This window comes from Cygnus olor, chromosome 29 (genome assembly GCF_009769625.2).
Source record: "Cygnus olor isolate bCygOlo1 chromosome 29, bCygOlo1.pri.v2, whole genome shotgun sequence".
In the NCBI taxonomy this organism is placed as follows: Eukaryota; Metazoa; Chordata; class Aves; order Anseriformes; family Anatidae; genus Cygnus; species Cygnus olor.
Genome location: NC_049197.1, coordinates 1,616,856 through 1,644,289, shown reverse-complemented (window position 1 = coordinate 1,644,289; position 27,434 = coordinate 1,616,856). Strand labels below are relative to the sequence as shown.

The following is a 27,434-nucleotide window of genomic DNA, read 5'->3' as shown; positions in this document are numbered from 1 at the left end:
AATTACCCCACTAATACTTTTTGGGGGTCTGGGGGAGATGTCAGGCACTGGACGGAGGCCCCCCCCCCCCCCCCAGCACCCACCGCGCTCGCTGTAATTCCCCAGTGACTTTCAGCTGCCCGTGAGCAATCCCGCGGCAGCCGGGACCTCTCAGCTGCTGGCTCCCAGTACGAGGAGATCGGAGGTACCGGGGATCTACTGGGGATCTTCCCGTGTCCCCCACCCGAGGAAGGGGCGCTCCTTTCCCCGGACCCAGCAGGGCACCCAAGGGTGCTGCGGGGGGGCTGCCGTAGGGCAGCAGAGGTGCCGTTTCCCGGTGAGCTGAGCCTTCCTCTTCCTCCTTCTTGAGCTGGAGCCGGCTGACCGAGGCTGGAGCCTTCAGCGCTCAAAGTTTCTTCGGAAACTGGTTTTCTCAAGAAGCCGGCCCTGGCGTTCTGCGGCGCTCTCCTCCCACGCGAGCTGGGCACTGACTCATCTTCCTCCCGCGGCTCAGGGAAGGGAGCGCCGGCAGCGGGGCCGCGTGCGTCCCCTCCCGAAGGGGGGACATCCGCCCGCAGACCCCCTCGGTGCCTCCTCCATGTCGGCCGCGTTGCCCCTGTGGTGCCTCCGTGCATTCAGCCCGGTGGGGGAGGATGCCGGGGCTGTAATTATTCATTTATCTAAAACCTCTTCTTCCTCTTCTGAAGTCTTCCTCCTCCGAAGCAGCCGCTTTGCTGGGTCAAATCGGTTCGAGTTTGAAGCTGCTGGCTGCGCCGGGGCTTTTGGATGGGGTGTCGGGAAGGTGTACCTGGCCGGATGAAAATAGTGGGGTGGGCTGAGAGTGGGGGGCTTGGACCCCCCTGGTTTGCGTAGCCGAGGAGCTGGGAAAGCCCAAAGCCGTCAGGTGCAGGAGGCGGCGCAGATGTCTGCCCGAGATCCCGCCGTCTGCAAACGCATCAGGTGCAAGATCTCGCAACAGCACTTCAAGTAACAAAGGCACAAAAAGGTTTTTCATTAGTCAAGAATTTGCCTCGGGTGAGTTAGCTTTTCACTAGGTGTTTTCTTCCTGAATCCCGGTGTACTTAATCCGAAATAACCGGATAATCCAACCCCTCTTTCTCTTAATGGCTAACTTTGGAGAAGCGGCTCTCTTTCCCGAGTGCACCTCTAGCCAGAGAGAATAATTTTTAACCTGCTGTCGCTGAGCCGGAGCGCAGTCAGTCTGGCCCAAACTTCCTGTGGCTTTTCAGAGGGGAAATACAGAAATGTCAAGTCACTGGGAGATAAATAATCCTCCTCGAGTGGCTGGAGGTGGGTCTGTGTCTACCATGCAGCGTCTGAGTGTAGGGTTCCATGAGTGTTTATGGTCATAGGCACTTTATATATATATAAAAAACATGTGTGTATATATAAATAAATATATATAAACAAACAAGGTGAGGACAGGGACTGCGCTCTGCTGAAAGGAGCTTTCCCAGAACCGCATCCCGTTTTGGGGCTCAAATCACACTTCTGTGGAAGTTGGTGCTGAGCACAGGGCGTTGTGATTTGGAAACATCTCGCGGTTGCCTGTTTTTGCGTGCCGCCCGTCGGTATCTGAGCGTGACGCGGGAGTAGATGCAAACAGCCTCTAAATATTCATGTGGGGGCTGCCCACGTGCTGGGCAGGGTCTGTGCCCGTCCCGCCAGGGCCGTCTGCATCACGGTTCCTCCTTGCGGTCGGAGGTGCTGGGAACCCGCAATTTGGGCAAGCGCCGGCCCTGGCTTCTGCGGGCTGGCGAGCTTTTCCTAACCGCGGCTACGGGGGACAGGTTGCCCCGTCGGGCAGCCTCCTGGCCACGTCCCTGGGGTAGGAGGTGGCAGCAGAGCATTTCGGCGCTGGGGATGGCGTAACTGATGCAAAACAGCTCGCTCTCACCATCTGGGCTGAAAGATCTGGGGGCAAAGCAGCTGCTGCGTCTTCGGGCGGCTGGGGAAAGCTGTTGTGAGAGGTGGCTCCTCATCTTGCAGCCTACGGAGGGCAGGACCTGGCTTTTGCTGGTGGTTTCCTCATGTGAGCCTGCTCTCGAGAGGCGGCAGCTTCTCCACGAGTTTCCCAGTCACCCTCCGTGTTGCTTTTCCAGCCGTGATCTCTCCGGTGTGGCAGCAAACGCGGTGCTCATCCAGACCCACGGGCACCCACTGCTATCCAGCAGCACCCCCATGGGGGGCATGGGAGGCAGTGGCATCAATTCTTTGCAAGGGTGGAGGTTAAAAGATAACCCGCAAATGAGAGAAAAGCAAGAATTGTTTCTTAAAATAGAGGCACTGAGACCTCTAAGGGAGACCTGCGGCTTGTAGCTGGGTGTTAATGCTGCTGTTGTGGAAGGCGTCCCTCTGATCGGGGCCGTTGGTGTTAAGTTTCGTCTCTGAGGTTGTACGTGCTGTGGCAGAGGGCGACACTGAAGAACCAGGTAGAAATGAAAAGTAGTGTGTGTTTTCTCTGAGAAACCACTGGTCTTGTTTAAAGGCACCCCAACCAAATAAGACACCCGAACACTAGACAGCCATTGCAGTAGGTTAACAAGTCTGAGCGCAGAGGGCTCTGTGTTGTGAATGCATGAAAGCCCTGAGCAGGCACCGTGGAAGAACCTGGTGCTGTCCTGCATCAATATTTTCCCCACGTCCTGCTCAGCTCTTGAGTGTGTGTTCTCTCCAGATATGCTTATGAGAAGGGTGAAATGCCCTTGGTGAGTGTAAATGTAAGTGGAGCCTGGGGACTTGGGAACCCTGCTTTAACAACCCCCCTTTTTGCAGATTTAGGAGATTAGCAGGCTCTTAGCACTGCCATCCCCTCCCTAGGGAAGGGAAGCCCACCAAACAGCAGGTGATAACATGGCAGCAGGACGGTGCTATGAGAAGTGAAGCCCACGAGGGAGCTTGAGGAGCGCCGGGGCAGGCGTGGAGCTGCGGTCTGCCCGCAGAGCGTCTGGCACCAGCACAGCCCGCGGGGCTGGGAGGGAGAAGGACGGTTAAACCAGGGCGTGAGGAATATAAATGACAAGGAGAGCAAAAGTCCAGGGAGATAAGGAAGGTCAGCGACTCTGTAGGCTTTAAAATGGGGCTTCTCAGCAGTGACCTGAAGAAGCAGATGCTATGTGGTGGGGGAACAGGTCTTCTGGGGCAGTCGGGAGACCTCGTCGTGACTTCTCCTGAAGGACTGAGGCAGCCGGGTAACCTCCGGCGCCGCTCCTGCGTGCATCTGCCTTCCCTTCAGGTGCTTGCTGAATCAGCCACAATTCACAGGCAGTTTCCTTATCTGTGGCTTTTAGCAGTGGTTAAACCACCTCGCGCATGGAAGTGACTTTTGGCTACTAATAATTGGAAATGGGGTGTAAAAGCAATTAAAAACAATACCTGGAACGTTTATCTTTATATCTCAAAGCTATATCTTCATTGCCAGGAATTCATGCTGCCTGCCCTGGCTGCTGGGACCCGCTGCCCTGACTTCTGACCCGCGATCCCGGTCTGCCTGGCTCTGCTGAGTGCCTCCTGTCCTAACCCAAAGCCCCGCTCGTGGTTTGGTTTCAGCCCCCAGAGGCTTTTGGTGAGCCTGCGTGTCAAACAAGGTGAGTTTGGTTGACAGAGGTGCTCTTAACCAGGCTGCCTTTCTATTCCTGACGAACCCATGGCTTTTCGTAAGGGTCTGCCCAGCAGGAGCCTGCTCTCCCCTTTGCTTTGGGCCATCCTGTCGGTGCAGCCTGGGTGTCCAGCTTCCGTGGGTGCGTTTCGGTTTCCCAACCTAGGGCTGCAACACAACACCTGCTTTATCACTTCTCCCACCTCCTCCTGCCCTCTTGAGGCCATCGGTGGTGCCGAGGGGCACCCATTCCCTCGCCCACCGGGTGGGCTGGTGCCCCATGCCCCCTGTCACCCGCTGCCAGACAAGGGACGGGGCGCTGGGGACCATGATCGCGTCCAGGCCTGGGAGGGTTTCTCTCCCCCTCCCCGCGTGGGTAGCACTGACACAGACGGTTCCTTATAAACACTTATCACTTCGTAAATACGCCCGTTTAACAGCACGCAGATAAGATAGGAGCACCGTCTATATTTAGACTTGCTTAGCCCTGCGGAATGTGCGGTGCCCTCGCTCAGGCCTGCGGGCATTAGCGGGCTCCTCGTCCTCAGGGTAGGCCAAGCACCATCTGCCATGTGCAGTGCTCGCACCTGAGCCCTGGAAAACATCTCTTGGGACCCAATGGCCTTCCCTGTGTCCCCATCATCCCCCAGTCCCTGCATGCTGGTAGGGAAAAGGCTCGCCTTGGTCCCGTTTCCACGAGGTTGAGAGATTCTCAGTACATGAGCAGCCATCCATTCTGTGCTTTACTCCTTCCTAAAACTGGAATATTTGGGCCTTGCAGTTCCCCCAACAAAAACATGTTGATTTTCAGTCCGTTTTGAGGATGATGAGACAAAAACAGGAAGGATTCAGTAACATGAGTAAGCTCATGTGCAGGGGAAGGTTGATATGACTCTAGCTGTATTTTCTAGGTGGTGCTTAGGGACGTGGTTTAGTGGGTAACGCCGGTGGTAGGGGGGTGCTTGGACCAGATGATTTCGGAGGTCTTTTCCAACCTTAATGATCCCGTGATTTTTATTTCTGAAGTCACTTACGGTTTGATAGCTTAGGCTACCCTGAATGGGGAGATGGAGCTGACTGGTTCTCGATGCTGAGCTTAAATCTCTTCTTTGAGGGCTCTTCCATACGGAGGGGAACTTCTCAGCCCGGCGGTCCTGTGCCCTGCTTTCCTCTAGCCTTTTGCCCCGGGGTCTGGGTGCAGGAAGCTCCCATATGTGTCTGCGTAAAAGCAGTCTGATAACTGGACTTTCAAGCTGTGCTCTGGCTGGCACGCTCGAAGGAGAGGCAATTGTTTCCTGAGCATCTCTGCTTCGTGCTCAGACACTCGAGTAATCCTGTGGTCTGCTTGGTGCTGGACAGAGGAGAAACCTGTTTTTCTGTGCCGGGCTGCTGCCCTGCTCTGTGGCCTCTGCCTGGTGCTGCCTCCCACGCTGTCCTTGTTGACACTGACTGCACATTACTGGGAGAGGGTGCAAAAACTGGTGTGGTTGGGCTGCCTGCTCTTCAAATATAAGTTATTGCTCGCTATAGCAGGGTAGGAGACCCTATATTTGTACCAGAGCTGCTGGATGTGCACTGCGAGAGGCCCTTCCTTCATTTTTTTTAACTTTGCATGCATGACAGAATTTCAAACCAGTGAAGCGTGTTGTGACAAAACCTGTCTGTGGCCCTGGTTGGGATCCCTGCTGCGAAGACTTAGCAGGGACAATAAGGACGAGGCTGGACCTGAGGTGGTGCCGAAATCCGCGGGTAACATGGACCCGCTGGTGGGAGCAGTGGTGTTTAACTCCTGGCAGGTCAGAGCAGTGTTTAACCACAGTGGTTAAAAGCACAGGGACTTTCTGCAGCCCAGACCTACCTGGTCAGAGCACTCAGCTCGAGGCAAGCTGAACCGAAACCGGCTGCTGTGGGGTAACGGGATTCCTACAGCTCATCTCTGTGAAGGAGAAATCTGCGGGTAATTCTGCTTTTCTGAGTAGAGGGGAACAATTTTAACCCTGCTCACCCACTCACTTCCTTAAGTAGCAGCAAAATTGCTGGAGAAGGAACTGCCTGTCGAGGGCAGGACATGACTCTGCCTCGACATCACGTGCTGCAGCTGTGCTGAGCCCTGAATTTGCCTGTCAGCTCGTCCAGACAGGCATGAGAAACAGCAACCTAGGAGCCAGCTCCTTGTAGCCTCGCTCCCCAGGCACCTACTGCAGGTAAAAAACCATCCTGGGGGACCGAGGGCTCCAGCAAGCTCGTGGGTCTGCTGCCTTCCTTAGGGTCCCTGATCTGCTGCGATTTTGAAAAACTCTTTCAAGAAAAATTGCAGTTAATTTTAAGGTTTCACAATCCCTTTGTTTTATCTTTTGTCTCCTCGGTGAGACGGCCTCTTTTTGTGTCTCTTGTTTCGCTTCTTGCTCTGATGTCCCCGTCCTCCCCCTTCTGGCTTGGTGCTGTTGTCTGTTTGCTTTAACCTGTGGCTGCTGCATTTCTAGTTGTCCTTTACGCAGCTGATAGAAATCTGCTGAGGAATCACTGCTCTGCTCGTGGCTCGCAAGGAAATTAAGGTTTGGTGGGAATGCTTGGGCTCCAAAGGTGCAGGCAAGCAGGCTGGGCTTCATCGTGGATGAAAAGTGGGATGACCCGAAGGTAAAGAATTAATGCAAGTAGTGAGTCGATGAGGAGACAGCACGATGGCAAGCTGAGCCTCAGGAGCCTGTGTGCAAGGCAGGGATCTCCCCTGAGGGACTGGGGAAAGCTGGAGAGTTTGGTCCCAGAGGTGCTCCCTTGCAGTTCCTGTCCCGTTGCATTTGCATGAATGCAAATATTGCTGACTGTGGGGTGGCCTCGAGTGGTGTGCTTCGGTCTGTTGCTCCCACAAACTCGAAATAGCCCCCAGGGATGCACCAGCCCTGTCCTTTCAGTGTGTGCAGGCTGAGGGATGCACTGATGTCAGGTCCCATTGTACCTAAAAGTTGGCAGCTGCTGTGGTTGTGCTGTAACTTCCTGCCTGATTGCACAGGTGAGGCTTTTGGTCCTGTTATGCTGTGTTTTGGAAGCTATTTTTTTCTTTTTTCAGCAGTAAGACTCATGGTGGCACTTACTGTTTGCTGTAATGCCAAATTCCTGGGAAATGTGCTTGGTGGTGAAGCTGGATTTTTTTTAAATCAGTGGGGAAGCCTGCGGGGTTTAGCTGCCTCTTGTAACGAGGGCTGGTCAAGGCTTGTGTTTCTATGGTGTTGGTTTAAGGTGACTAATCCATCACAAATCAGCTCCTGTCACTTGCTGCTTCTCCAAATGTGGCTTCCTCCATGTCAGTATTTTTCCCCACCCTAACAAATGAAACGTCTGAAAACGGTGTAGGAAATAATGCAGCAAGGTAGAAAGTCTGCGATCAGAGCAGCTCGACATGTCTAGGTTGATGCAAGGGGCTTAAATTTTGTTGTCTTTCACAAGGTGTTGTTTTTTTTTTTTCACAAGGTAGGTCCGTGAGTGTGGCTGGGTGTTCTCGGCATCTCATGGTGAGCACCTACCATCTGCTCCCAGCACAAATCGACCAAAGCTGCCGGTTCTCCGCTTCTGGGAGCGACTTCAGATGTTGCTCTCTATCTACCGGAATCTTAGTAAATTAGTTTATTATTTCAAAGGCCACTTGAGCAGATCGGCAGCCTCAGAAGGGCCCTATCTTTTCTGCATATGATATGATTTTGTGAATCCCAAGACCTTGAATTTTGGACTCGTTCCGCAGAGCTCCAGGTTGGCACCTTGCAAAGAGGAGCCGTTCTCCCGGAGCCTGGCCTTGATATCCGAGTGCTTGCCTGTTTTTAACCCCCTTGTTTTTAGCAGTGCAGGAGTCTGAGCTATGTCTGTTGTAACACCTGACCTGGTTTTGTCAGGTCTAGCTGTGGCTGCAGCTGCTGGCACTGAGCTCAGGTGGCTCTCCAGCCCTCCCATTCTCTCCTGGTGGTCTGGAACAAGCTGTGAGTTGTTTCTGTTGGGGGGTGGCCAGGCACCTCCTGATACTTGCTCTGTGTCAGGGGGGCGAAGGCTCCAATTCTCCATCTCAGCTCCAGGTCACGTCTTCAGGTTGTTATTTCTAGGCTGAGTGAGCTGCAGAATACTATTGCTGAAGCTTGTCCTCTGTCTCTATCAGAAAACAAACAAACAAAAAAGCAGCATAGACTTGATATGAGGAGATTTTCAACATCAAACTTCCTGGGGGGTTGTATATTCTTGGTGTGACTTTTTTTTCCCCTTCTGGAGAAGGATAGAGCAGTTTGCATTCTTCACGAGAACCTGTTTGCATACGTTTCGAAATAGGGGAGAAGCCCTTAAGCAGTGTGGTATTTGCCACATGCAGGGACAGCTCCTTTCCGTTGGTCCTTCCTGAATTTTTGGTGTATGAGAGCAAGGATTCTTCGGCTGCTCTCACCGGGGAATTAGTGGTTGGGAAACGAGGGCACAGACGAAGCACACGAGCAATTTGGGGCAAGAGGAACGGGTGACTGAAATTCAGGGAGGCTTCAGGGGACACAAAGTGTCACAGGGAAGAATCTGTGGAAATAACTGCTGTTGTGAATTTGTTAGGACCAAGCATTCCCTTTGCCCTGTCCTTGCCGTGCCCTGCAATTAGCTGGGTGCAGATGTGCTGCTGTTACTCCGAGGCACAACAGCGCGGGCAGAACAACAGAGATATCAGCGTGGAAATCATGTTGACTAAGCTGAAGGCAGAGTTTCCATTGGAAACATTAGCTTGGAGAAATAACTCTTCCAGATAAGAAGTGGAAATGTGGAAGAAGGAAATGGCTGTTGCATGCTACTCCTGTCTGCAGTTAAAATGACAAGCCAAAAGGTTAGGAAAGGCAGACATCTGCTGCTGATAACTTGTGAATGGGCTAGGGTTACAGGACGTTAATGCCAAATGCTACGCGGTGCAGCTGGTGGAGATTTAGTTTCGGAGCCTGCCCTGTGGTTGGAAGGGCTTCATGCTCAGCCAGCTCTGCAAACCTGTTGGATTCCCACCTGGGAGCTCGGGGGGAGCAAATGCCTGGCTCCTGCATCCCCTGACAAAGGTAAATTTTGGTGAAGCCGTAGCGGGTGACATAAGTACCAGCTGCAGTGCTGTTTGGAGAGAGGCTGTGCCAGTAAACATGTGTTTGTTCACCGTGTCCATCTGAAAAGCAAACACGGCTCCGCTCCCTCCAGCTCAGCAGCAGCAGCCTGCAGCGCTCCCAGCCTCAGCACATCCCGAGGCACCTCCGGGAGCTCCGGTCTTGACTGTTTGTTCTGATTTTTGTGAGTAGCTTCCCGTAGCTGGCTTTATTCTGTAGCCCTTGACCACCTTAGGACAGCCAAGCAGGACTTTGTGCAGCTGGGATCAGGCTGAGATGGCTTCTTCCTCGGCTTCCACAGCCTGCGGTAAGTCGTAGACATATGAGGGGGCAGGTGAAGTATAGCAGGACTATTTTTTTTTTGTGCTTTGTCCCTCTTTTTCCCTATGAGCTAATGAATATTAGAGGCAGGGACGGTGCTGGCTGTTAAATAGCTGTCTTGCCTTAAGCAGCTTCCCCCAGAGGCAGGCAAGGATCAATCCCACTGCTGCACCTTCACAGGGACCAGTGCTCGGAGCACCTTGTGCGGAGGCCAGCTCAATATGCCTAGGGCATGGCCAGGATCAGGCCCTTCCACTGAACCCAGAGCAGCTTGTGGGCTGTTTTGTTGAGCCACGAGGGGTCAAATCCTTCCTGCAAACCAACACTCGTGCCTTCCTGCTGACCTTGGGGCTGAAAGTGTCGCGTGGCACCTCCAGCATCCCCTCAGGAGGGATGAAGTTGGGCTCCCGCGCTGCTGTCACGCTGCCTGCGGTGTTTTTAGCCCTGGTTTGCAGTGGGAAGGGATCCTGGCAGTGGCTTGGCCAACGTGCAAGTGTGAACACGCCACATATGTTTGCTCTGGACTGGTTTTGACAGACCGGAGCTCCTGTTTAGAGACAAAAGTGCACAGAACAAACCCCTCGGATGTGGCTGAAGGGCTGCATCGATGGTGACCGTCTCCATGCCCTGCAGGTTTTGGGGTGACAGAGGCACAAGTGTTCTGCGAAGAGCATCACTGACCAAAACTGCCCCCTGAAGCAGCGTGTCACCCCGGCTGCTGCCCCTCGGGGTACTCAGCACCAGCAGAGCTGCTCGTGGGCGCAGGAAGGGCAGGGAAGATTTTGGTCTAAACCAGCTCGTTCTGTGCTTGAGCCAAAAAGTGCTTTTCTGTCAGTCTTACTTGAGCTGAGCTGAGGAAGCACCGTGGGTTTCAGCTGCTGAGCTGGGTGTGGAAGAAGGGCTGGGTGCCCTGTTGGAGCAGCATGGGGCTGGTGGCGAGTGTGGAAAATGTGGTGTTCTGCGTGTTTTGTCCCAGCAGATTGGGAGGAATAAATAAGGTTCTGTTCTGGATGCTGAGTAGCTGCGTTTGGGCAAGGCACCATGTTTTAGGCAGAGCAGGCTGGCAGCTGTGCCGGAGTTTTAAATCGCTTTGCTGTGAGTGCAGCACGATAGCAGCACATAAACCACTTTGGAGATAATCCAGTTTAACATCTAACAGCTGCCTTTCTCCTTAAACAAATCACAAACACATGCAACAGCTTCTGGGCCAAGGGAAGCCAATACAACTTTCATTACACAGGTCTGATGACTTTTTTTTTTGTCATCTTACCACTTCTCATTCATGACTAACATCCTTCTGTGGCTCTGTGCAGGAAGCGAGGCAGCCTGCAGCTCACCCCGCTGCTGTGGGCTCTCTCCACTTGATGCTGTGCTGTTTTCTAGGTCGTCCCTCGAGCCTCAGGCTGTGTGGCCGGGTTTGTTTGCTCTCTGCGAGTCATGGTCCTTGCGAGGCTGCGAAACAAACTCGGCATCTGCGGGTGATGCTCACAGGGAGGGCAGGCATCCCTCCCAAAGCACCCGTGTGCCCTCCCAAAATGTGCAGAGGCAGTGGTCAGGGACATTGCTTCTCCTTCGGAGTGCAGGGAACATCCATGGCCGTGCTTTATTAACGTGCACCAGTTGTTGATGTGCACCACTATGTGCTGCTGCACCTTAAATGCAGCCGCTTTGGAGGGGGAGCTTTGAGGAGGGATGGAGCAAATGGGGAATATCAGTTGTGTAATGGGATCTGCGGGGCCAAGCGCTGGGGCTGATGTGTTGGACCCCTGCCTGTGGCACCGGAGCTCAAAGCCACTGCCTCGTTCCTGGGGTGAGCTGCCCCGGCACGGGTGTTTGATCTCCCTTGCGTGCACGTTATCGGTTGGCAAACCTCCACCCTTCCCTCTTTTTTTTTTCCTGGTTTTTGTATCTGTGGTGGCTGGAGCTGGCCCCAGCTGCATCTCGCCCCGTACCCGGGGCATTCTTCCTGCTAAAACCCCACGTTTCTGTTCTGGGGCAGGCAGCCCGTGGGGTTTGGTGCCAGACAAGGAAAAAGGGTTGGGAGAGGCGTCTCCTGCCTTCCTGTTCCCCTTCAAAGCACGTGGCAGTCATCTCCTGTCACCTCCTATGAGGGGAAATGGGAATTGTTCACCCCATTGCTGGGAACCAGCCGCCGTTTGGCAGGGCACTGGTGGGGGGCTGAGCTGGCTGCTTCACCCCCAAACCCGTGTGGGACCCCAGTGCTGCTGGACCCTGCTTTTGGGGGTGCCCCAGGCTGGGGCTGCTCAGGCTTGCAAGGAGAAGAGCAATTGGTGGTTACCCGCTCAGACTGGAGGCACTGGGGTTGGGACTGGCTTATACTGTAGGAATATTTTGGGCCTGGCTGGGACAAAGGGCCAAAATTACCCAGGACGCTGAAGTTCATAAAGAGGCAGCGATCTGTATGTGGACTCGAGGTGTGTGAGACTTTTTTGCATGATGTCGGTGCTGAATCATTGCTCGACGTCTTCTTTGAAATCAAAGTCTATGAGAACAAGGCTTTGCCGAAACGTTGCTCCTATCTGAAAGCTTTTATGACTGCTCTTGCTCTAGAAATGTTTTGGGGCTCTGAATCTCTAAATGAATCACAGGTACGTGACGCTAAAACGCAACAGCTCCTTCACCCCAGGGTGGTGCTCAGAGCGATTTTGGGCATTGCTTCTGGACGAGGGTCCCCGAGGCAGATCCTCCCCGTGCTGGTGGACATCAGGAGCTGGTCAGAGGTAGGAAGGGGGCTTGGCAAGCTCCGATGCCCAGGGGGAGCCCACGGCAGCCCCTGCATGGCTCGGTGCTCGCCGTGCGCTCTGTGGCCGCGGTGGCTCCTCCAGGCAGGGACGGGGGCTCCGTGGGTGCTCCAGCGATGCCGTAACCGAGCGCTCGTCTCTGTTAATTGCCCTTATTAATTACCCTTATCGGCAGCCGATGGGCAGGTGGGGTGTGCCGGGCTTGCTCATCCCAGTTGGCAGCCAGTCCTGAGAGCTAGCTCTGTCTGCAAGCTCTTGCGTCAAGCTGGTCCAGAGAGGGTGCATGGCTTGGAGAGGGTCGTGGTTGGGAACAAGGGCAGAGCCTGAGCCAGGTGGACTCGAACAAGACCTCCTCCATCTCTCCTTGTGCCTGTGGCCAACCGAGGTGACACCAATAGGTACTGGCTTGTGCCACAAAGCCATGATACAAGCTGATAAAAGAAAAATAGGACAATCCACCAGCTCTGAGTTGCAGCCACGTGAAAAGTTGCTTCCATCTATTTGTTGAAGGTGAGGTTGAGGAAAGATCTGTTGCTCACAAAAATCCCGTATTAGTGATCCTGCTGGTGGTGTCCTTGGCTCGTGGATCCAGCGGGGTTTCTGCAGTGTGGGCTCTGGCTACTTCTTCGTGGCCTCGATGACAAAGCGTCATGCCAGCGAGGAGTCAGGTTGGAGGTATTTTTGATGCTGTGCCCGAGCGGTAATCTGGAAATCTGTTTACTTCATTCCTCCCTGTCAGGGGAATGGCGCTCAGAAATATTTTCTGCTTTTACCTGCACATGTAAGGATTTGTTGCCTAATTGCAATGTGAGATCCCATAAAGATACTTGGCTGATGTGGTAAAAGAGCTTGTGTATGGCCAGATGTTTTTCTCCTGCCTCTCCATGCTAGGAAAGTTGTTGAAGGCTTGTGTCACGATGCTTGTCTCCCGCCATGGTGTCCCCTGCTCCTTCTCCTGTCTGTTGGTGCTGTTTGTGCCTGGACTCCAGCCCCAGATTCCAGCCTGCAGTGGTGCAAGGTGGGGCAAGAGGAAACACATCCACGGCCCTTGGACCTGCCCCGTGCACGTGCTTGCTTGAGGCCGTGTCGCTGCACTGAGGGGTGAGGGACAGATTTTGGAGGGTCGCATGCTCCTGTGTGCTCGTGAGGTCTCCTGGAGCTGTTCTGCAGGGTTTGGGTTTCTCTGACACCCTGGGAAAGCCATCACCCTTTCCCAAAGAGGCGGGAAGGGCGGTATCAGCACGATGGCTGTGGAAACCCAAATATCCCCTCTTCTGGGTCCCCACCAGCCCCAGTGGGTGGGAAGGGCCCCACAGGGCTGAGAGCAGACCTGATCCCGCTCCATAAATGCTGCTTTATTTGAGCTTTGTCACCAAGGCACCGGTGTCTGCTCCTAACTGCGTCACAGGGATGTGTTGGGGTTGCTGTGATTGAGTTTTGCATGTCTCTGGGCTTGCTCTGTCCAGCACCACGAAGCATTTGGACAGCCCCCGATTCTTCCTGGGGAAGGTGATTAGCATCCTTCGAGTGGGGTTTTCGGGTCCCTTTGACCCTCTCGAGGCTGGTGGTGTTAGCTCCTCCAGCTGCCGTGCAGCTGTCTCACTGCAGCGACGTGCTGTTTGCAGACTGGGAGTGTCTGGCCTCTCCGGGGTAGGAATTGTCATGCTTACGTGTTCCTGGCGCGGAGGCGCCTCCAGCCCAGGTCTGGGGGCGTTGGTAGCGCTCCAGGAGGGTTTTACATCTGATCAGGTTAATGGGGGAAGGGGTGGCAGGAGCTGGCTTGCAGCAGGTGATAAAGAGCTGCCAGTCTCCTGACTCTGCCAGCCTCAACAGCCTCCTTGCCCAGCTCCCAGGAGGTTGCAGCCACTCTGGGTGTTGCAAAAAGAAATGACAGCGTGCTTCTAACCTAGAAACAGAGGTGAGCGTAGTGCAGGGAGCTTCACCTGCTCCATCCATCCACGTGCAATGTGCGGAGCCACCGTCCCCGCACGGACCGGTGCTGGGCTCCAGATGTGCACGTGGAAGCAGCGCTTCGTCCTCCCGGGAGGCTGTCAGTCAGCTCCCCTAATAAATCTCACGGAGAGCAACAGCAGGGCTCCCTGGAGCTACAGAAGGAAATGATTTAATTGCCTTTTTAATAGAGAAAGGGGTTGCTTGCATGCTGTGACTGGATGTTTTGAACAGGCTGATTTGTACTGGAATATCTTCTCGAGATGCAAGTGCATTGCCAGCGGCTCTGGGGATGCTCCGTGGAGCACCGCTTTGTTTTGATGTGTCAACAGCGATGTTAATTGAGTGTGAGAGCCAGAGAAATAGTAAAAAAACCTCCGTGTGAATGAACCGGCCTCTCCAAGACTAAGCAGAATCTTCAGCAGCAAGTTGAAGAGGCGTTGGGGAGGATTTGCTTAGGCGTAAGAAGCCAGCCTGTTCTTTTCAGGCTGTGTGGGTAAAGCTTTTTGTTTTGCTTGGCAAAGGAATGAACCCAAAAATGTGTTTCGATGGGGAAACAAAGATATTGAGAACTTGACAAATATTTTCCTGCTATTGTAACGGTATTTTCTGTATCCTGAGAACATTTAAGGTTGTTAGTCTCAAAACACTGAAGGCTTTAAAGCCTCTTCAAGGAGGTGCCACCCGTGCTGTCTGGGGAAGGCTCAGCTGTTCCTTAACTGGCTCGCTTTCTCCCCAAAGCTTCAGCACGATGGTGAAGCTGGAGCCTCCTGGGCACAGGAGGCTGGATACGGGCTCCTCGCACTTGCACCCTTAGCCAGACAAAGCCTTGGTCTTAATTCTAGTTGTAAACTCGCCTGGTGAGAGATGTAAGGGGTCTGACTGCCCTGTGAGCATCCAGGCACGGCTCTGCTGCTCCTGCCCCTGCCCCTCCTCCTTCCGAGCACTGCAAGCTCCCGTTTTCCCTGAGCTCTTGCCTGTTGCTTTCAGCAAGCAAAACCTGGCTTGCTGAAAGCACGCAGAGCCCCTAACGGTCGCTTTAAAGGCTTTTTCTGTCCCGGGAGTTGATGTCAAAATGCATTCCTGGCCCTGCACATCGGGAAAGTGGGGGGCATCTGAAGCCAAGCCCGCTGAGCTGGGGTTTGTGCAGCAGCTGTCCGAGCTGGCTTTGTGCTAGCCCTTGCTCTGGTCACTGCTGATGTCGGTAAGGGAACGTGCTGTCGGGAGGCAGCGTCTCAGCGCCGTGGTGCTGGGGAGGAAGCAGACGCTGAGAGCGGGTGAGTAAGGCTTTCAGCGGGAGCCGTCATCCTCCGGAGCCTTCTCCCTTCTGCCAAGCCTTGAAGAGCCGCGAGCGCGGGTTTTGCAACGGCAAGCTGGCAGGAGAAAAAGGAAAGTGATAAAGCATGAGAAAACGCTTCAGCAAAATGCTTCCTACCGGAGTCTGAGCGGTTACCGGGGGGACTCAGATGTAAATACGGGCTTAAAAGCAGAGAATCCTTCCTCCCTTGGGCTCAGCAGCAGGTACAAGCAGGCAACTTCCCGCACTCGGTTCTTGTTCAAGTTCCCTCTCTACCCTCTCCCTGTTGTCCCAGTATATGGCCAACAGGTTGCGGGCTTGGTGGCCATTATGGCTCGATGGCTATTATGCCCATCTTCAGGATGACTTTACCCCAGTTTGAAGGAAATTGGGTGCACCTGGGGAATGTCAGTCCCCTGCCCAGGATGCTCCCCCCTTTGTGCAGGTGTCCTGCTCCCACCAGGTTTGTTCCCCAGCTCTCCTGCTGCTCTCCCCAAGCACAGCTGCTGACCTCCTGCCCCATGCCTGCGCTCTCAGCATCCCCCCGGCTGTCTCAGCCTGGGTACGTGGGATCTGTCGCAGCCCTGGCCGAAATAACAGCTGCTGGCAGCGCTTTGCACAGAGCTGGCTGATCGAGCTGCGCTCTTCTCCCCCCTCGACGTGTCTCCAGCAGGTGAGCATTTCCCAGGTGCTTAAGCCTTGGGCACGGCAGCTTCTGTGCTGCTCCTGTCCCTGAGTGTCATCTGGCAGCATCCCAGCGGGGTGCTGCGACTGAGTGCGACCACACAGCCTTCCCCGCCGGCATCTTGGGGCTGTTCGAGCTGCTACAACTCTGTACAAACCGGGGGGGGGGGAAAAAAGGGGTCACTGGAAATCTTCAAGTCTCCTGACCTGTTTGTGGAGCCTTGGGTTTGAGGTGGTGCAAAACCTTAAATTTAACCAAGCAGGGCTGCTCTGCTTGCGGCTGCAAGCCAGCTCACCGAAACTTTGCTGCGACTGCTGCAAAACTAGTTTGACTTTTTGGGTGCCTGGTGGGGAGAGGTCAGTGCTTTTAAAACAAATTATTTTGCTTTTTTCCTAAGGGGTGAAGGCTAAATGTCACGTTTGATGAATGAACCTCCTTTCGTGGGGGTGGAGGGAAACTCCTGCGTGCGCTCCACCCCGCGTGCCGACGTCACGTCGATGATGGGGCTGAGTAAGGTTTTCCAAGAAGTCTGCGACGGCAGCTCAACGCCGCGCCATCATCCCTGTGGGAATTGTGGCCGGCGCAGGCTTGCTGCTCCCTAACGAACAGTGGTGAGCAAATCACCTCCTGCTTCTTAACGGAGAGCTGGCAGAGAGCAAGAGGTGTGATGAGGGCGGTGGGAGATCTCTCTTAGGCTGCCACCAGCGCCTGCTTTCCCCATCCTGGGGTGTCAGCGCCCCTCTGTGTGGTCCTGGGAAGGGGGGCAGAGCAGGAGCAGCATCAGGTGCTGGAGGAGCACGGGTGCCGTGGTGTCTGGTGGATGCTTCGGGTGTCTGCACACCCAGGAGAGAGCTCTGGGGTCTCCGCAGGGGGGTCTTATGGCACCGTCATCGTTTCAGGCTGTGAGGTTGTGTTGGGAGCAGTGTGGTGACCCCTAAGGACAAACCACCCAGCTCTCTGCTCCCTAAGACAGGGGAAGCTTAGGGAAGGTGAAGCACCTTAAAACCTCGTTCCTATCTCTGAAAACCTTTTCCATATCCCTATTTTAAGACCCTGTTAGCCCAGCGCTGGTGTGGTGCTTCCGTCTGCAAGCTGAAAGAACAAAGTGACGTGAGGAGGGAGCAAAACCTCCCCATCCTCGGCTCTCAGCGCCGCAGTGATCCCATTGACTTTGAAGATGCATGCTCTGCTGCGCGAGGACCCGCGTTTATAGCAGCCATCCAGCTCCGCTTTGTGCCATCCCCCGCGGGCCGGCGGGTCGCACGCCGCTGAGCACCTGACAGGCTGAATTGTGAAATTTAAATTTATAGGAAAATATTACCGAGGTGAAGGGAACGAGCCGTGCGGCTCTAGCTGCCTTTTCCTTCCCGTGCCCTTGCTCTTTCTCTCGCTGCGTTCCCCGGGCTCCCCCAGCAACGTGCCGGAGCGTTGCAACATCTCCTCGCGGATCTGTGGTGGGAACCCGGCGCGTGGTGCCCGGTGGGGCTGGCTGCCTCCAGGTCACCCCACGCCTCTCGGGGTGCGAGCTGTGGTCGGTCTGCCCCAGCTCGTCAACCTCGGAGCTGTCTCAGACTGTCCTGTCCGTGTCGTTGCAGGTGGGTCCATGTCCCAGCTCCAGAGCTCCTGGGAAGCGCACCGGCAGGACATGGCTTATCTCCCAGACCCAGGTAAATGCCAGCCCTCCTCGGGCTCCTGTCCCTTTCCGTACAGGACCCCTAGCTAAAGGAGCCTTGGTCACGCTAAATTTCAGGCGAGGTACACGAGAAACCAAGAACTGAGAGCTGCTGCAGCTGCTTTGGGACCCAGGGGGCCCCAGGTGCTCTGGGGACATCTCCCTTGTGCATTGCCAGCTGCAGTTTGGGGCTTCGTGGGCAACCTCTGCAGGGCTCTGTCCCCAGCAGCGGGTCGAGAGGAGTCCAGGCTCCTCTGACATCAAGCACCAGCAGTCTGGTAGACGTACGGTGGGGTTTAAATTGCTCTTGAGGATTGGGCTCTTGTTGTTCTGTTTTTGTTTTTTTCTGAACTCGCTTTTGTTCCAGACTCATTGTCTGCAGTCACCGAGTGACTGATGATGTTTTGTACAGGACAATGCATCAGCTGAAAGCCTTCTGAGAGCAGACTAGACCTAGACAGCAGCTATCTGCAGCACCTCTTGAGAATATACATAAATAGAACTTAAAAAAAAAAAAGGGAAAAAAACAGGAAAAAAGCTCGCTTGAAGCTCTTGAATCAACTTGAAAATCTCTCATCCTGAGATGCACGAATGGAATAACGTGTCTTGTGCGTGGGGACTTGGGGGCACAGGAGCTGAGCTGCAGGGTGGTGCTGTCTGGAGACACAGGCTGTGGGGTCCTTACCAAGACCCGGCACTGTGGAAGCTCCTAACCTTTATTTTCTTGGTTTAGGTATTTCGTCTTTGTAACAGCAGATAGACTTGTGCTGGTGGATATCATAAGCCAGGGAAGGCTTATTAAAAGCTCCCTTTTAATATTTATTTCAGTTACGTTGCACATGCTCTGCACTAGGAGCACTGTTTCCTTCCTCCCTCGTTTACGTCCCTGCTGAGGATTTTTTTTTAAACAACGTTCAGTTGACTTGCGTTTGGGATTTTTCTCACTTACGGGAGCTGGCATGAGTGTGCTGGTGTCGCTTCCTGTCTGTGCACAAGGGAAATTCTGCTCTAGCTGGCAGGCGGTGTGACCTCTTTCCCTGTGGTTTTGCAGCTCTGGTTTGGGTGAATTTGGGTCCTTTCAAGGTTTTTTCTCGAAAACAAACACAAAGGAGTGGGGAGAAAAAAAAAAATCAGGGTTTGGGGTGGGCTGTAGGACCCTTCCCATTTAAGAACAGATAAATGTGAGCATGTTCTGCACTGTGTTTAAGGCTGGGAGCATGGGCAGGGGGGATTGGAAGCTTTTCTCATCGGATCACCTTGAATGTAAGGAGACATCCTTTACTTGCACCTAATTAGCTTTTTGTGAAGCTGTGACAGCTGCAAATAAATACCTGCCTTCCTCTGCTCCCCCAGACATGGAGACTGTGGCTGCCAGCACGTCGCTTCCCGACCCAGCTGGCGAGTTCGACAGGAACGTGCCCCGAATCTGTGGGGTCTGTGGGGACAGAGCCACGGGCTTTCACTTCAACGCCATGACCTGCGAAGGCTGCAAGGGCTTCTTCAGGTGAGCAAATCTCTGGGGAGGAGGAGTCTTACCCTGCCATCCTCGAGCTTTGAGGAGAAGATGATGTGGTCCTTGAGGTGCTGCCTGGCTGTGGCTCGTTACCTGCAGCCATACAACACTGGGCTGCGGGCAGCTCTGCCAGCCCTGTGCCCACATTGCAACTAGCTGATATGCCTGCAGACCTCGACAATGGAGAGGCCCCAGAGCACTTCCCTTTTTGTGGCTTGCCATGGCAATCCACTGCTGCAGAATAATTTTCCCCATAACCATCTCTCTGGGAGCCTTGCAGACCTCCACGTGCTGCGTAGACAGGAGCATAAAAGCCCCTAGCCCACTGTGGGTTGGAAAAAAACACACCTGAAATGAGCGGTTTTTGAAAACTAAGCTGGTTTGCTGGGCACAAGCTTGTCTTTAAAGCAGCCTGTCTGCTCAGAAGCTCTGCACACTTCTGTAGTGGGAGATGCATGGGGAAACCTGCCCGCTTCTGGAGGTGGCACCGAGCTGCTCCCCAGCTCGAGCAGCCTTTCCCTCCCCGCTCCTGGAAGCTAAAGCAGCTGTAGGCTGTACGTGCAGCTCTTCTGAGGCTTTTTTCCACTGCCAGGTGGGAGTCTTGAGCGGTCTCTGGCTTGTCCCAAAGCAAAAACATCTCAGAGCTGTGGGGGCCGCAGGTTTGTGGATGTTTGTTAGCGGCTTGTGTGTCTGCACCGACGGTGCTGAGCCATTCATGTGGGAGTTCAGGTCGCTTGCACCAAGTGAGAGAATGACTAAGTGCTGGTGAGACCAAGTAAGATAATGACTGGCGTGGGACTGGCTGGGAAAAGCCTTGCTCAAGTATTTTGCACTGTAATGAGATGGCAGCAGCAGGTGGCTGGGGGATTGCAAAGAGCAGAGCTCGAGGCTTTGCACGCCGAGCAGGGCTCTTACATCAAGCAGAGCCCGGGCTTTCACAGCAAAATCATGACTCCTCCTCGTGCAGGAATTTCGGGGCTAGATGGGGATTTTCACATACCACAGGCTTGCAACCGGCCTGAACCCTGGCCAACTTGAGCAACAACATTTTCCTCAATCGCTGCTGCTGCTAAATGAGGAACTCTTCTCTCAGGTGCCCTCCTCTGTGCTCTGATTTGGGGTCCCCAACCTTCCCCATCCCCCGTGTGCCTGTGGTGGCCGCCGAAGTGGCTCTCGACCCCTGAAATGACTGGTGCTGCTTGACAAACCCTTAACTGGGTGAGACGAGGCTCCAGTGCTGCTGCATTTCCCCTTTCTCTGTTATTTCACTGGTGTAACCATGTACGATGTAAGATTGTGACAGTATTTCTGAACAGACGTTTTAATGAGGTGAGAAGCTCCCATCTTCAGCTAGCCCTTCATGCCCCATATAAGGCCTTTATTTTCAATTTGAGGCTCCTTCTATGTTTTTTAATCAACCTTCCCAGACACGCTGTCCCCGTGCTAGGTCTTGGTGTGTTCCCTCTTGCTGAAACAAGCTTGTTTACCAGCCCTTTTCAACCCTTGAGTTCATTAATGCTTGCTGCTGCCACAAGATCCAAGTGCTTTCTGCCTGAGAACGCTGCAGCAGGGGAGCCTGGACCCCTACAACTCCCCCAGAAAAGCTAAGGATCCCTTCGCAAGCACCTTGAGCTTACATGCAATTAAAAAAAAAAAAATCAGCTTGTTTTCCCTGAGCAGGTTTTTGAAGAATGACTGCACAGGTGCCAGTTCCTGGTGGCTGTTCCCTGGGGGTCAGCCTTGCACTGGAAGGAGCTAAAAGAGGGCGAGCGGCTGGGAGTATCGAGCTGCAGCAGCACGAGCTGAGGGTGAAGGACCTCCGGGTCGCTCTCATCTGCCTTGGGGCCGTACCCGTGTATGATTTCCCAGCATTAATCCAGCGTGAAATCACCCAGGAGGGTCCTGGGTTTAATGGCTCTATAAAAGGCATTAGGAATTTACGGGCACCTCTGGGTGCTCAGACGTGCACGTAACCCGCAGCACAAACAGGCACGAGCCAACCTTTGGCCGCTTGCTTCAAAGTCCACTGTTTATTAATGATGCCAACGGCAACAGTGGCCTTTTATTGAGCTCTGCTGTTTGCTCAGGGGCTCTCATAATGCAGCCAAACCCCAGTGATTTGTTCTGCTGTGACTTGGCTGAAGCATCTGTGGTTCCTCTGGTTTCTTCAGTAGTCCCGGGCTCCCCCAGCGCCCTGGCCTTGGGTGTTAATAGCAGAGCTGATTGGAAAGGCTCTGGGTGTTTCAAAACCTAACAGCTCCCCACCCATCCTGTCTGCATCGCTGCATCTCCCACTCCTATACTCCTCCCCAATTGTTCTTTGCGCTGTTCTACATGACACTGTTCTCCTGGCTTTTTTTTTTTGTATTTTAAAATAAATCCATCCTTTCTTGTGTGCTTCCCTGGGGCCATGAGGTGTTTAGCTTAAAACACTCGGTCCCCTTGTGTTGGCTTCCTGCACCTACGTGGCTGTTGCTGGAGGGGAGGCAGCCTGGGAGCCTGGTCTGTGATTTTTAAGTATGGGGGGAGGAAAGGATGCTAAGATCCAGGTAACGCAGAGGCCAGGAGTGATCCTGGACCCTGGAGAATGGGGCTGAGCACCCAGCAGGAGGCATGCACCTGCCCAAGGTGATGCCCGGGCTGCCTGTGGAAGGGGTGGAAAGCAAGCGGAAGAAACCAAGCACCAGTCTTGCTCCTTGGCTTGCTTCAAAGGGCTGCTCCTAATATATTTCCCTAGCAAGAATGTGCCAGGGGCTCTCCAAAGACATTTTGGGGGCAAGGGGCAGTTGTCTGATCATCTCCCAGGAGCGGAGGATGGAGCAGTCAGGATCTGGGGGAGAAAATATGAGTAGTGCCCTAGAGCCACCGCTCTGCTCCAGGCCTTGACTTGGCTGTTGGTGGTTGGCTTCCCTGGGGGGGGCTGTGAAGGAGCATGAGGAAGGAATAGGGAATTATCCAATCCCAAGCAGTTTGGCCATGCCCTGCTTCTCAGGGAACGGCGCTTCTGCTGCCGTCTTGGTGCCAAAAAGCCCCCTGGTGTGGTCCCCGGCCTGCTCCTGGGGCTGATGAGAAGGACGCGGTGCTCAGAAGGCGGCTCTGGGGTTTGGTTGTGAGTAGGGAGAGCTGTGTGCATCAAAATTTCATCTTGCAAACAAAAATTCAGAGGCTCCCTTTGATGATTGGTCCTGCTGAGTGCAGCAGAAGCAGGAGGGCTCTGTGTCCCCGCGAGGTGGGCGTCCTGCAAGCGATGGGTGCCCCCCCATGCTTTGCAGTGCTTGATGCTTCTTGTTTGCAGGCAGCGAGTGGTTATGTTGGAGGACACCCGTGGAAACGCTGTCCCCTTTCCCCACCACCTCTGCTTACAGACCTCGGAGCTCCTTGCTGGGCAGAGCCCAGCTCCCTCGCCGCTGGCTGTGTTTGCTCCCGCCCGCAGGCTGCGTTTGTGCAGGGAGGGATCTCATTATTTTTAACATTCGGCAGCCTGCCTGGGACATGGATCTAAATGAGCCTTGAAACGGCCGGTGGTTCTGGGGCTTTACAAAAATACACCGGAGCAGGACACTGTGTGCTCGTGCTCCTCTGCGCTGCTGATGCAAGGCCGGGTGCTTTGGAGCCACGAGCCGCCGACCCCTAGGGCAGAGAAGCGGCTGCTTAGAAACCCTCTATTGTGCCCAGCCGCCCTGGATTTGGATAAGCTGCAATTTTCATACCAAAACCATAATGTTGGTTTGCACACAGGACATCTTTCCCTGCCCCAGGGCCTTGTCTTTCTCTTGTTTGTGCCCTCCGCAGCCTTGCCCTGGGCTGTAGGGGAGAAGATGCTGCTCCAGATACTCAAAATATCCGAGTTGTTCATTGGAACTGGGAGATTCCAGCATGCTCTGTTCCAAATCCTGCTTTGCCCCTGGCTTGGGAAGCATTTGTCCCTGTTCCTGGGAAAGCAAAGGCACCGCTGGCCTTGGTGAAAGGGGAAAACCCAGAGAAACATGATTAAAACTGAGAGCCGGCTGCTGGGCGAAACGCGAATTTCAAGCTGAGCACGGCTGCGTGAGGCAGGTTGTGGAGGCTCTGCCTTCAGCCTTGCCTGTGTTCGTTTTCCTAAATGCATTTATTCATCCATTAGGTGAAGGGAGAGCAAAGCCTCGTTGTTTACATCTCTCTTTTTAAAGCAGCCTCTAATTGCACACTGCATGCAGCCCAGGAACGTATATTTATACCCTATATGTGCAGCCTTGGCGCTGTTCCTGGGCTGGAGCTCCGTCTGCCCTTGCCTCTTTGCCTTCTCCCGGGGTCATCTGCACAAGGAGCTCGGGGTCATGCGCCACCCTTTTGATACCACAATGGAATTTTATCATGGCTCCTCTTCGCAGAGGAGCTTTCCTCCAGGCTCTGAAATGCAGCGCCAGCTCAGGGGCGGCCGAGTTTGGTTTCTTGCTGTTGTACCCAAGCTGCATCTCAGCACACTGCGCTCTCCCAAGGGCTTTTCTGCTGCGTTTGCCCTTCTGAGCATCCTCGCTTTGACTTTCCAGCCCGGAGGTGTCCCGGGCTTGGTTTCCCTCCATCTTCACTTAAAGTGAGCGGCGTGCGTGGAAATGCTTGCAGATAAAGATAAACTTTGCTCACTGATGGGAGATCGTTGAGTAACTTTCTCCAAAGCCAAGATGTGGCATCTCCGAAACCGCCCTGAAAGGACGAGCTCAGCTATGCCTGCAATGTGTCATTAGTGGATGTTGCGCTGGACGGCTGCGCAGGAAGGCGAGTTTTTTCGCTGGGAGCTGTGGCTTTGACCCTTTGTACTTGGAAGATTTATAGGCCTGATTGTAGCAGCGGATTAACGTGGCACGATGTGGTTTTGGTGGAGAAGAGGTTATTATGTTAAGCGTTGTTTCTCTTGTATCCTGCAGTGAGATTTTTCTCGTGCACACGCAAACATGCACTCCAGCCAGTTATTCTAGCAAAGCCGGGCTTTAAAGGCTGGTAAATGTTTAATGACACTGCTTTGGTACATGCTGGCCTGCCCTCTGCTTTTCTTTTGTTGCTGGTGGCTCGGGTGGGGGGTTCTCAACAATCCTTCCACCTCCTTCTTTCCAGCTTCAAAGTAAGTTTGAAACCAGAAAGCTGTTAAGCGGTGGTCGATCCCCCAGGCTGTGTCCTTTTAAGAAGGCACCCTTCCCGTGCCGTGCAGTAGTGACTGGACCTCAGAGATCAAGCCCGTAGATGTATGTGACCAGGTGCAGCCTTCCAAGCTTGGTCCTTGCCAGAGACCAGCTGAGCTGCACGGCGTCAGGTCAGCGCCGTTTCTGACGTGCCCTTGGGGGTTTTTCTCCAGCTATTTGGGGAGCTGGGTTTGTGATGCATCCCCCCCCCGGTGTCCGGAGTGGCCTTTTGTGCATTGAAAACTGAGTTGGGTGTTTTCTCTGCTCCTTTCCAGGCGAAGCATGAAGAGGAAGGCGATGTTCACGTGTCCGTTCAACGGCGACTGCAAAATCACCAAGGACAACCGGCGGCACTGCCAGGCCTGCCGGCTGAAGCGCTGCGTGGACATCGGCATGATGAAGGAGTGTGAGTATGCAGCCGGGCGTCCCGTGGGGAAGGGCCCTGCCTTGCTCTCCGATGTCTTTTTCCTTCTCAATCAACGCACGGCACAGAAGGAAAGCGCGCGAGCGTAAAGCTGTAAAAGCTCTGTAAGGAGAGGATGCAAAGGGCAGGGGACGTGGTGGGTAATGATTGAGAGGAGCTCATTTAATGATTGAGGCCGTTCCCGTGGCTGTCAGCCGCGTGGAGAGCTGCCTGTGCCAGAGCCAGGCTGTCTCTGCGGGCTGCTGGAGGGCAGCCCCACGGGGAGCGCATCCGGGGCTGTTGCTGATTAACTCGCGGCCTTGCCTGTGCAAAGCCATCGGCCTGGCGCAGCACGAGCTCCTCGCCCTGTCCCGGCAGGCAGGGAGAACCAAACGGGCTTCCCCATGTCACTGGTTTGCCATTTGGTGGCGATTCAACGTGGAATTGACAGACTTTTTGCTCTGCGAAACCTCTCGGGCCTTTTTTTTTGGGCCTTTGTTCTTGCAACGTGAGCCCGGCCACCTGGCCACGTGCACGGCGGAGACTTAAGCAAATAGCAGAGGGAGGCAAGGTAGTTTTTAACCCAATCCAAACAGACTAATGTTGTCCAAATATTTATTTTCTTCAACGATATTTTTAGATAAGCAGCTTTTAAAAATAAAAGCTGTTAGACACACTTCCTCCTACGTGCTTTCCACGTCTTAAGTCTTCAGGAGAAGGCAGGCGTTCACATAGTGTTCAAACCAAAATAACAGCCCTCTGCTAGGAGACTATGCAAACAGGACATCGTGTCCGGTGATTGATGGACCTGAAGATTTGGAACCAGCTTGGAAAATTGGAGTGCTGCTGGTGTCCTTACGCGACAAGCAGAGAGCAAACAGCGCCTGACGTCACGGCGCGCCGCCAAAATGCAGGTCTGGCTCCTCCGGCAAAGCAGAACTTGCAGGTGTTTGCAGGAGAAAATGCCTAAATTTCCCGGTGTCGCAAAGATCGAGCAGATCCCCAGGAATAGAAGGTCCCTGGGTCTCCTTTAAAACTGGCAGCAATGCCCTGGGAGAGGTGGAGAGGCAAAGAGCAGGTAGCATGCCACAGGAACCTTTCTCGTGTGTGAGTACAGGGATGGGTGAGCCCACGGTAGCTCAGACCACGTCCTGCATTTTGCCCCGCAGAAACAGCCACAACCCTCGGTTTAACGGTTGGATGGGAGCGAAGAGCCAGCCCATCTCCGTAGCTGACCAAGCAGCCTGAAAAATGCTCTGCGCAAAGCGTGGTCTTGGCGTTTTGCTGCTTTGGCATCTATTGTTGCAGCTTTTCTTGGTTGGAACAGCGCCGTTTGGCACCTTCTGCACCAAAAACCAGCTCGGAGGCCTCCTGGGGTGTCCCCAGGGTGGTCAGAGACCCGGCTCCTCTGATGGTGCTTCTTGTACCGACGTTATCTCGTAATCACGACGCACGGAGAGAATGCACCGCGCTATTGAAAAGGAGAGCGCTGCCATGCCCCAGTGCACAAAGCTGCCTGCTGGAAGCTTACGGCTCCGGTTGCTGCGGCTCATTTGGTGTAGCTGTTGCTGAGGGAAACGTGTTGACTTGTACCAGTTAATTACCTGGGAAGGGCTGGAAAATTCAGCGGCTGCAGCGCGCCCCGGCCGGGGCCCGGGACCTGCCTGCTCTCGGCAGGAGTTAACTTGTAAGCGACCCCCTTAGCAAATTGTTACTGAATTAATGAAACCTAACCAAGGAGCCTAAAAATAACCTTCCTGCGGACTTTGCTGCTGGTTAAACGAGTGGGAACAAGGTGTGCTGCTGTTATTTTCAGGTCGCATCGGGGATCTTTAACCTCTGGACGGGAGCTCATGTCTTCCCCCGGCTGTCATTGGTGGCGATGAGGAGAGCCACGGGCAAGGACGGGCTGGATTTGCTCCGCTGCCGATGGGTCCGAAGCAGAAATAAGAGCGAGATGGGGGTAAAGAGGAGGAGGAAGAGGGCAGATGTCTACATGCCTTGAGCTTGCGTTAATTTGAGTTCTGGCGCAGGCAGCCCCATCTTCTTCCCGAGTTCTGGGGTGCTTGGACCTAAAAGCCAGGCTGTGTTTTGACGTTGTCCTCAGCCACGTTTGCAGGGATGTCGCCAGCGGGCTTGATGCTGCGGTGACGGGCTGGAGGAGCCGGCGCTCAGAGAAGCGCGACGAGGCGAAGGGAATCTGGCGTGTCGAAATTCACGGGGAGCAAAAAACTCCCCGGGGAGGGGATGAGGTGGAGGCTGGAGGGCAGCAGGAACACGCTGAGCCCAGCGAGCGCATGGGAGCAGCGAGGGTCAGGGCCGGGCTGGGGGCAGCAGCAGCCGTCGGGCTGATCCCCGGCCCCGCCACAATGCCTGCGGTTCAACCCCGAGCTCTCTGCAGCCAGCGTTAGCAAATATTTGTGGTTTTCCACCCGTCTTATCTGCGTGGGGTAAAGCACAGGGCAAGCTTACAGCGGCAGGCGATCAGCGGAGGCAAAACCCACCTCGCAGCCCAGGCGAGAAGCCACGGTGGTGGGAGATGTGCTCAGGGGCTGCTTCTCTTTGGATGGCACAGATGAGGACAGGTTTCCACCCCAGGGTTACCGCTGCCTGCCCTGCCTGCTAGCCCCTGATTTCCCCTAGGATAAAGCAGCACGAAGGGTCCTATTGCCTGGCTGGCGATAAAATGCTTAAGTTATCCCTTTTGTCCTCCAAAATTGCCTTTTGCCAGCTGCCTGGCACTCGGGAAGGGACATCCATCCCTCCAGGGACCCGGGTGTCGCAGCCGCCCGTAACCCACGGGCGATTCACCTCTCTTGGTGTCTCTGCCCTGTTTTCCCCTGGCTTTTATCAGCTCTCTGATGTTTACAGCGTGTGCATGCAGGGACAGAGGACAGGCTTCCCCTCGGCTGCCCCGTGCCTGCACAGTCTAAAGGTGTTGCTGCAAAGCAGGGAGATAAATAACACATCGCTGCAGC

General features: G+C 54.3%; 1 protein-coding gene across 5 annotated transcripts in view; it reads left to right on the top strand.

Moving 5' to 3' along the window:
* VDR (vitamin D receptor) overlaps window positions 1-27,434 on the top strand; it is a 36,901-nt gene that overhangs the window by 917 nt on the left and 8,550 nt on the right. For 2 of the 5 annotated variants that reach the window (XM_040539410.1, XM_040539411.1), the window contains exons 2-5: window positions 3,422-3,587; window positions 17,308-17,379; window positions 18,738-18,888; window positions 24,329-24,459. In XM_040539410.1, coding sequence (XP_040395344.1) covers window positions 17,316-17,379; window positions 18,738-18,888; window positions 24,329-24,459 — 346 coding nt within the window. In that variant the 5' untranslated portion in view covers window positions 3,422-3,587; window positions 17,308-17,315. Of the gene's footprint in view, window positions 1-3,421; window positions 3,588-5,717; window positions 5,803-12,031; window positions 12,179-12,290; window positions 12,882-16,302; window positions 16,324-17,307; window positions 17,380-18,737; window positions 18,889-24,328; window positions 24,460-27,434 lie in introns of those variants that run through there. The other 3 variants (XM_040539413.1, XM_040539412.1, XM_040539414.1) reach the window with 3 other exon arrangements.